Here is a 10,868-nt window from a genome sequence, read left to right as displayed (position 1 = left end):
CCGGGTGGTAAGTGGTAACTAGAGCCTGCCTCGTCTTACGTGGACCCTCTCCTCGGGTTACAGGTGCTTCTAAGCAATGTTATCAGAGCGAGGCCAAGGTACTAAACATTGGATTAATTGATGGGTTATCAGCATGATTTGGTTTAATATATAAAAATCTACATTTTATATATAAAAATCTATAAAATATTAAATACGTGTAAAAAATTGTAATATTGAACTGTAAGTATATATAATTTTTGGAAGGATAAAAAAAAGTCATATATCATAACTCATATAATATATTGTAAAAGAAATAAATAAAGAAAAAAGAAAATTCAAATATCAAGTAATTATATAATTCTTTTATCAATTATCTTCAACTAACCATGTTTAATAATTATAAGGCAATAACTCTTCCCATAAATATAGATTTGTAAAAAATTAATATGTCACGTTCTCTTAATTTACTGTTTCGCAAATTACTTCAGTAATTGAAAGTGAGATTTGAGGTATTTGTAAAGAGTATATTAAAAACAAACAAAACTACAAAAGTTTTTCAAAGGAGTTTCACTTTTTTTTAGTTGGTTTCATGTTATTTTTTTTTAATAATAATGCATGACCCTCCAATTTTCATAACCCAATCAATTGACCGGTTCTGAACGGATTTCATACGTGACCGGTCCAATAATTGACTCAAACCAATCCGAAAATCAATTCGTCAAATTTCGAGTCGATCCGGCCGAATTAATCGGGTCTAATAGCCATGCTTGTAAGAATTAAGACAAACCTACAAAGTACAAATAGTTACTTTATTTTTTAGCTTCTTCTTGAAAACAAACTAATATTTCTAAGATAAAGTTTTTTAAAATAAAAATTATTAAATTATTATAATTTATTTCGGAGTTATATTTATCTTATATTACACAAGAGAAACAAATTTCTTACACATACAAAAAAAGAGTGGACCCCACCTCTATTTTTTTGTCTTTTCTCTTACCTGTAGGTCCCACTTATAATTTTATTTTTATTATATGAGATAACACTTTTCTTATAACATAAGAAAATTATTTCCCTTTATTTCAACTGTAACGCGTGACAACTTGCAAGAATCAATGACTGTCTCACACACTAACACGAGACTTTTCAGTGTGCTTTGCCGTCACTCGCACACTTCCCGATAAAACTTCCCAGGAGGTCACCTATCCCAGAATTGCTCCAAGTCAAGCACGCTTAACTGTGGAGTTCTTCTGATCCGGGCTACCGAAAAGTAGATGCATCTTGTTAGTATAGGTAGTACCAATTAATTCTTATAAGTCATTCCTAACTGTACCGTCCCATACCAACACAGTCTCTGGAATCCCTCTCTTTCGGGTGTTGATTCGATTCATTCATGAACTCCCAAGCTATAAGATTTGGCATGAGCCGCTCATTGTCCGTGCCCTTTTGCACCGGCGATCACTCCCTGCCCTTGCCAGCTCTTGGGATGTTACATGCCCACCAGCTTCCGCCTGGTTCGTCCTCGAACCACACCGTACTGGAAGAGAGGCCCTGCTCTGATACCATAAATGTAACATCCTCGTCTCGAGCCGAGTTTCCTCGGCGTAAACGAAAATCGGGCAGAGTTTCCTCTATAAATCGGACAACTGGGGATTTTCCAATCCCACTCAAAAGCATTTCCTGATAATAGTTTATATAGCACATCAATCCAGAAGTACTAGTCATGCAGATATAATCAGATACCCATCTATGGGCGCATGCAGAACTTGGCTCCGTGCCACTAATCTAACAGCATGAAATCCAATACATAACCATAACTGAATACTACATAGTCATATCAACATGCCTGAATACAAAAATGTACATGCATCATACTGAAGACATATACAAGACATATACAGGCCATATACAAGTAAATGATCTAACATCATGATCCATCAATTAAGAAAATACGTAATACATAAATGCACTCCAAAATAGAAGTAGCCTACAGCTACTTAAAATCCAATCCGTCCAAATCCTCAGCCACGGGTCATGTCCCTGACTAGAGAGGTCTCACCGGGAATCTGGGCACCTGAAAATATGGCCCCAACGAGGGGTGAGATTACAAATCTCAATAAGCTTCAGGTTTATAGAGAATTCTCCATACCCCTGGCTCACTCCTGCATGAAAGTCAAATACAGAATATATGAATACAACATATAACAGATATCGTAACAGAACAAAGCATATATCCATATCATATCAGAGATGTGCGCTGTCATTCCCAAGGGAGGACCCCAAGTGGAAATCAACGCATGTGTTCCCGAGGGAGGACCCCATAGCGGAACTAGACATATCAGAGGCGTACACCATTAGTCCCGAGGGAGGACCCCAAAGCGGACATCAGGGTACTATACAATCAATGGCCAGAGATTATTACAGAAATCATCTTACAGAAGTCATATCAGAACAAAACATATCATGTTATCAAATAGCTCTATATGAATGCATCTATACAAAGCATCAAAACAGTCATACAATCCAACCACAGTTCACTAACTATGGTGGAGCACTCAAGTAGAAAAAGACTCCTTAAACATAGAGCTTACCTCTTGAAGCTTTAACAATCAGCTTACTTGTGGCTCAAGTTACTTATATATCTTCAAGAGATTCTGATTCCTTTTTAGTCCCTAGGTACACCTAGAGCAAGAATCCACAAATACCAATTAATAAAATGCCATCATGCCTAGCTTTCACATAAGGCATACATTTTATCGCTTCTTTTCGTTTCTTTATGTTTTTGCCAATGCTATGCCAATACACAAGTCTAGACCTCTTTATAATCGTTGGTGTTCTTTAATTTAACCAAGTATTCCCTTAAGAATTTCCAACATAAATCATGCTATTTTTCTTCAAAACTCATCACTTTTATACAATTTATTACAACACATTTCACTTAAAATAAAATGTACAAAATATATCCCTAAATACCCTATAGGTCGAATCCTATAAGGGGAATTTCCAAAGATCCTTCTCTTTTACAATAGGAATGCTTCCACTAGATTCCTATTTTGAGTTTAGACACCAAGTCCTTTTTACTTAGGCATTCTTACTAACTCATCCATTTTCACTCTTTTCCAACACATTATACCTTCACAATACATAATATAATTTTTTCACAATAACCCCTACTCACTCCATGAAGGCCGAAACCTAGGAGGAAAATGCAATAGGGCTTTTCAATTTTTATATCACATGTGGATGCTTACTCAACACTATAACTTCCTAAGCAACAATAATCCATCATAAATTTCACATTCTAACATCAATTATTCCCCACTCACAACATGCTCATAGATTTCATGACTTAAATCATCAAAATAATATCATGGAAATAGAGGTTTCTTACCTCTAAACACTTGTACAAAGCCTAGAGAGCAACATCCAAGCCAAGCTCCATCAAAAACTCATTTTTCTCCTCCAATGAATAGTAACTCAAAAATGAGAGGAGGAATAACTCTTCACACACTCAACTATAGCTCAAATGGATAGGTGGAATGGATTCATTGAGTGGTTTCCAATCAATTTCATGTGGTGGGTCTTTGGATTTGGTGGCATATTCAAGAAGAAATCAAAAAAAGAAATAAAGCCCTAAACCCCCCCTTCCATGATGAACTCCACGGTTTGCAAGAGAGAGAAATGAGTTTTAGTTGTGTGAATAGTGATTCACTTGAATGACAAAGCTTTATAGTCACATGTGACTTTTTAACAGATGTTTTTCTTTCGCGTATTTTCACTTAAACTGACCCGGAACTAACTCAACGCTACAAACATATTTTTATTTTTCTAAAATCATTTACATTAATTTTTATTTCCTAAGGAACAATATTTATAATTCACAGTATAGTTTTTGCACCGTTATTGACGAAATGCACTGTGAATCACTAATTGTACTTCATTTACTTATGAAACTTAAAACTTATAAACTTATCATTTTCTTGGGCCTATATTGACTTGCTTGGCATATTTTGGACTTTCTTAATCTTATTTCATCAATTATTTGCTTCTGGACTCTACCGGTTGCTTAAACAGCAGTACAAAATACCCGGTAGAAACATTATTCACGAGATTTTCACGGAATGTGCCAGACTATACAATTTTTCATTTTGAACTCATTTTTGTCGTCAGAATTGTCAAATTATGTCTCTAAAATCATTTTGCTTATTTAAGCTCTACCGGTTAATTCACGATACTGCGAATTCTCCGACAGAACGCATTGTTCATAACATAGTCATGATTACAGTCAAAATACTCGGAATCACTCACTGAATCTAATTATGGCATTTAAATCCTTAAATTAAATCTCTAATTAAGATTTACCAGTTAAGGTCATTATATCAACTATATAATTTTATTATAAACTTTAACAGCACTATAATAAAATAAGTTATACATTTAAATAAATTATACATACTAATTAAAGTAAAAACATAAATGAAGTTCGATCTTTTTTAAATGCTGTAAATAAAATATTTGCTTGTTTTATATAATTTGATTACGAGTTTTTTTTTGGGTAAATATTTGTTTTTATTTAAAAATTAAGGAAAGACCGTCATCACCCAAATAATCCACGTTAAATGTTGTGACGGCCACTCCAAAAACTATATTGCTTTTATCACTAACATGTTGAGTTTCAATCAAAAGAGGACGACTTTTTTTAGTGTCTAGATGTTTATTTGTAATGGAAAGAAATATCTAACACTTATTTCCAAAAAAAAAAATTATATCCTTCATGTTGTAGCTAGGAACCATTTTGTTGTCATGTTAAGAAAAAGACAAGATATAGGTAGTATTAAAAATAATGATGGAACACTTTATTCAATGAATTGGTTTATCTTTTTCTTAACATGATAAAATTTGTGATTTCTACAACATGATAGATGCATTTCCCAAGAAAGAAATATCAAACACTGAATACTATAATACTTATCGAAAATTTAAATACTAAATACATCTTTATTTAAAGTTCCACGTTACCTCTATGATAACTCTAGTAGATTTTTATATATATTTTTTAAATTTAAATAGGTTTATATTGACTAATAACTATTAACTTTTTTAAATTATAAGGATATATTTGAAAATTTAAATATAATATAAGGATTGCTTTGATTGTATCTTGTATCAAATATATTCCTATAGTTGAGAATTAATTTAAATATTTTGAAGTATAGAGACCCCGTTAAAAGCTTTTCAACTAAAGGGACTCATTTGTTATAAAAAAAAAAAAAAAAAAAAGGGACTCATTTGAAAATTTAATAAAATTAAAAAGACATACTAAGTAACTTATTATTAAATTATTAAAAAATCAATTATCACAACTAAATCTATTTTTTGGTATTAAAAGGTAGCTTATTAAGTATTTTATTCGTAGGTTCTTTAAAAAGTATTTTTTTAACTATTAAATATATTTAATTAACCTTTAAATATTTATTTTGAAATTAAAAATCAATATAGGCACCAAATACTTAGAAGTTTAAATTTTTCTTTAATGATATGCTAGCATTTTATTTGATAATAATATATAAAATTATAAATATATAGTCAATCAAAATTAAACTTGTACGAAACACTTAGAATTATTATTATGAAATGGCTTTATATTGCTCATGGTTACTAATATACTCTTGTATCACACAATCATCAGTACAAAATAATATCTATTCAAACAAAAACAAGATCTGAATATAGTTTTATTTCTATGGTAGAATTAAGGAATCATATGTTTCTCATCACTAATAAGGTATAGCTAGGACTATTTCTCGAAACTCCAACCTCCTAGTTTCATTGTACAATGGTACGTGTTTGTTAGGCCAATATGTTAACCATATCCAACCCCTTATTTCCCACTCAGTTGTTTTCCCTATAGTACTTTTGTCCACTTGCCACCACATTTTTTGTCCATATTCATCACCAGCAAAAGTAACCCCTCCTTCCCTAGTGATGATAGGTCGGTGAGCACTCGAGTACCGGTTCTTGAACCATGACTTTGGGTTAAGCAATGCACACTTTGAAGGCTTTGATGACAAAACTTCTTTGCCATCCGTGCTATCATGAAGAAACCAATTCAAATTTGCAGTGAAGCCATAAACAGATTCCTCAAATTTCCAGGGCTTCATACTCACCGTTGTAGACTCTCCAGCAGATACCTTAAGTCCCAAGGGATTAGGTGGCTCAAATGAAGCTTCTATACTTTTGTCCACACCATTTTCTCTTTCTGGTTTCTTTGAGAATTTGCCAACTGATAGGCTCAACACTTGGTTTTCGAGAGTGGGTGTAAGTTGCAATGATAGTCCCGAAACACAATATTTTTCAGATGCACCAGCACCTGGTTTCCTCGTAAGAGGGTCATTCACCAATTTGGTAACATCACACCTATCCACAAGGAATTGAAAAATGAAATTAAGTTAGACATCAACATGGGTGGCAAAGTGGGCGGGGCAGCCATTAATTCGCCAAAAAATGAGTCAGCCCGCTCCGTCTCGTTTTAGAAAGTGGACAGAAAACTCAGTCCGCCCCGCCCTGTTTGGCGGGTTGGCCTGCTAGCCCGAGCCTATTTTACACTGGCCTGTCTATACCCGCCATCAACCCGCCAAAAAATTAGCCGCCCCGCCCCGCCCCGCCCCATTTGATGGATTGGCCCGCCGAGCCGAGCCCGTTTTGCCGGCTCTAGACATGACCGAGGGGAAAAAAATCACTTCAATATACCGAAGTAGAATAAAAAAGATGCATGAGATTCATTTTGATTTAGGTCACCAATTTTTTATTGTATTTTTTTAATCTAAAATATAAGCGAATTCTATATATATATATATATATATATATATAGAGATAGGATCCTTTGACACCAATGTCAAATTTGAAATTTGACACCTTATTTGAGAGCCATTTGATAAAAAAAATCAATAGTATCACATGCTTACAAATCAGAGTCGTTGATCCTTTTTTATATAATGGCTCTCAGAGAAGGTATCAAACTTTAAATTTGACACTGGTGTCAAATGATACTTTTACACGTACCATTGTCAAATTTAAAATTTGACACCTCGTCTGAGAGTCATTAGATCAAAAAGGATCAACGACTCTGATTTGTACGGGCAGGATCCTTTGACACCGGTGTCAAATTTAAAATTTGACACCTTATCTGACAGCCTATCAAAAAAGATTAGTGGTGTCACATGCTTACAAATCAGAGTCGTTGATCTTTTTTGATCTAACGGTTCTCTGATGAAGTGTCAAATTTGAAATTTGACACCTCATCTGAAGAGCCATTAGATCAAAAACTGACTCTGATTTGTAAGCATACGACACCATTAATATTTTTTTATCTAATGGCTCTCAGATGAGGTGTCAAATTTCAAATTTGATACCGGTGTCAAATGATCCTACCATATATATATATATATATATATATATATAAGCAGAGGCAAAGTGGAGCAGTGACAAAACTGTTACTTTATGATTTCAAATTCAGGAAACAACCTCTTTTTTTTTTTTTTATAACAAGGAAACAACCTCTTTATAAATATGGAATGTTAAATCTGCATTGTCAAATCTAAATCTAAAATATTAAGAAATTAAGTTTAAATTCAACAAATTTATCATAGAGCAATTAAGACGAAAAAAAAGTAAAAAGGAAAAAAGATCGCCATTTTTTAACTAATTGAAGCTGATAGCCAAAGATTATGCAAATGATAGGACCCTTTGTACCCTAAATTTCTAATAACAACATGGGCATATGCTAATTAATAACTATCTTTTTTTTTGTTAAGATGCTTATTAATTGGCCTACATGTTAATTATCTCTTACTTGGATAATATTCTTGATTACCTTATGTTGTCAATTTTGACCATGATTTCAACCCACTTCTCTTTGAGTAAGACTCTGTAATTGAATTGAAGAACACTTTCAACTTGGAGATAGTTGAGAGAGAATTGAAGTTTCTCATTTGCTGGATGACTTTTTGAATTCTCAACATCCATGGTTATGACAGGACAACGCAATTCCACTTTCCATAACCCAGATTTGGGAAAAGGTGCAGCATAAGAAAATAGAGGACATGGTGTTCGGAAGGTGTTGTCAAGTGCTTCAAGCTCCCGAATCCAATTAGTAATTGCAAGGTTCACAGAACGTATCCACTGTTCAGCCAAGTTGGACCCCAAGAGTTTCATAAGCAAACTCGATGCTTGTCTTAACCGAAGACATGTCAAATGGTCTTTAAAAATAGTAATACATCTAGAACGAATCTTTGCAGGAGCTTCGTATATGCAAACTAGGAACGAGAGAGTGAAGAAAGAAAGGTTGAAAAGGCCAGGATCTGGGGTAATAAAACGAATATGTGATTTGTTGGAGGGGATATTCTTGTTGGAGCCATATTGAAGGATGGCCTGATTCAAATTAATAAAGAGATTGGAAATGGTTTCTTTATCTATTAACTTTATGGCTTTAGAGCTAGGCTTGAATGGTATTGAAGTCCAAAGAGGAACAGGAGTATTTAGCACTGCAGAAATGACAAAAGAGAGTTTCGGGGAATGATGATTTTTGGTTATGGTAAGATAAAGAAATGGTAGGGATGAGCTTGAAGGGGAACATATATTTAGGGCCATGGTACTTGTTTCCCATTCTGATATTGGTGAAAGGTTTTTAATCCAGCACAAAACATCAGGAAAGCTCCAAGCCATGGAAGCAACACAGAAGTCTGTGTGTGTGTGTGTGTTTCTGGAGCTCTCCAGTGGGGACTTCACATATTTGTAGACTTTTCAAAAATGGTTTGCAAAGCAATTATTCTAGTGGGGGAAGAAAATTTGAAAAGAATGCACGTGATTGGAGCCGTGATTAAATTGTCACTTTTTGCTAAATTTTTTATTCAAATATTAAGCGAATAATATTTTTTATCAGACTATCACATATCATAACTACTGATAGCGAATTTTGTAGCCAATAATTTCGTGATACGTGGTCATATTACAGACCAAATCCGCTATCACTAGTAGCGAATTATGACACGTCAACTTTTTTTTCTAAGAAAAAATATCACGTGTCATAAAATAATTAACGGACGTAATTCACTATCGGTCGTAGCGAATTACGCCCACATGACAGTCTAATAAAAAATATTATTTGTGTGACATTTAAAAAAAAAAATTGTCAAAAAAATGACATTTTGATCTTCATGATTAGTACGTTTATCAGCTCCTGGAAAAGGCAAGTGGTTAATTATTGTACAAGAAAATGATTATTCTAGCGGGGGAAGAAAAGTTAAAAAGAATGCACGTGATTAGTACGGCTATTAGCTCCTGGAAAAGTTATGTAGTTAATTATTGTACAAGAAAATGATTACACCACATGAAAAAATGTCCAAATTTCATTCTCCAGCTGATGTACGTCCATGAAAAAAATTTGCAAAGTAATATTTCTAGGATAAATTTTTTAAAATAAAAACCTTTTGATTATTGTAATTTATTTCAACTTTATAATTTTATTATAAACTTTAATAACACCATAATTATCAATATCGTATGATACACCATACGATATAATTTACAAGTTCAACGATATGTATCAAAGGATATATATATCGAAAAGAGATTATATCAAATGATATGACACTGTATCGTGTATTGTACGATATGAAAATAAAATAATTTATTTTATTTTTATATAAAAATAAAATTTTGATTTGTGATTTAAATTAAAAAAATATACAAAAATTATTATCTATACGAAAAAGAAAACAAAAATTTGATTTATAATTTAAATTCAAAATTAAATCTGAAAAATTTGTATTAATAAATAAAATAATTAAATAAATATTCAAAATCTCTTCTCTCCTCACTTTAATTACTTATGTATTTTGCTGATTGGATCTTTTCTGAAATTTGAATTTATGATATTAGGTATATTGTATATTTTTAAATTATTTTTTATTATATTTTTGTATCTTACAATTCGATCCGATCCATGATACACGGTACACGATACAAAAAATAGGCAAAATGATACACAAAACTTATTGTGATTTAACAACCTTGTTTTACAGTTAAATAAATTATACATACTAATTAAAGTAAAAACATAAATTAACTTAGATATTTTTTAAATGCTGTAAATAAAATATTTGTTTGTTTTATATAATTGGGTTTAATGTCTATGAATATTGTATGATATAATTTTATCTTTTATTCACATATAAAAATATGTAGGATCCATTTTTTTTTTCTCTTTTTTACATAACCCCATAGGCCTCACATATTTTTATATGTGTAGAAAATAACATGAAAAACATCAAATCGTATATAATTTGATTAACAGTTTTTTTTAGGTGAATATTTATTTTTATTTAAAAAAAAAGGAAATACAATCATCACCCAAATACTCCACGTTATTGTTGTGAGTTGTGACCGCCACTCCACCAAACTATATTGCTTTTACCACTACCATTTTGAGTTTCAATCAAAAGAGGAGGACTTTTAACAAATAATAATATAATACATATAGAAAGTTTAAATAATAAATACATCTTTATTTAAAGTTCCACGTTACCTCTATGATAACTCTAGGATCCTAATTACATTTAACACTCAAAGATTTGATATTGATTCACTTTCAATACATATAAAAGATTTTTTTATAATATTATTTGGGTTAAATTATTGCGTAACCTAAAAGTTTTTAAATAATTTAATATATTTAAAAGTTTTTAAATAGGTTTTTATATTTTAAATTTTTTAAATAGGTTTATATTCACTAATAATTATTAACTTTTCTAAATTGTAAGGATTTATTTGAAAATTTAATTATAATATAAGGATATATTTAATTGTATTTATATCAAATGTATTCCTAT

General features: G+C 31.9%; 1 protein-coding gene across 1 annotated transcript; it reads right to left on the bottom strand.

The window, feature by feature from the left end:
- Window positions 1-5,756: 5,756 nt before the first annotated feature.
- On the bottom strand, window positions 5,757-8,703 carry LOC133317232 (uncharacterized). The gene is made up of 2 exons (XM_061519073.1): window positions 8,492-8,703; window positions 5,757-6,138 (listed from the first exon to the last, which is right to left on the bottom strand). Exons 1-2 carry the CDS (start codon window positions 8,701-8,703, stop codon window positions 5,757-5,759), a joined length of 594 nt encoding a protein of 197 aa, XP_061375057.1.
- Window positions 8,704-10,868: the final 2,165 nt, after the last annotated feature.

The sequence above is a fragment of the Gastrolobium bilobum genome, unplaced genomic scaffold (assembly GCF_033153095.1).
Source record: "Gastrolobium bilobum isolate Gb01-03AN ecotype WA unplaced genomic scaffold, APGP_CSIRO_Gbil_v1 utg1269, whole genome shotgun sequence".
In the NCBI taxonomy this organism is placed as follows: domain Eukaryota; kingdom Viridiplantae; phylum Streptophyta; class Magnoliopsida; order Fabales; family Fabaceae; genus Gastrolobium; species Gastrolobium bilobum.
Note: the sequence above shows the minus strand (reverse complement) of the source record. Positions and strands in the feature narration are given on the sequence as shown.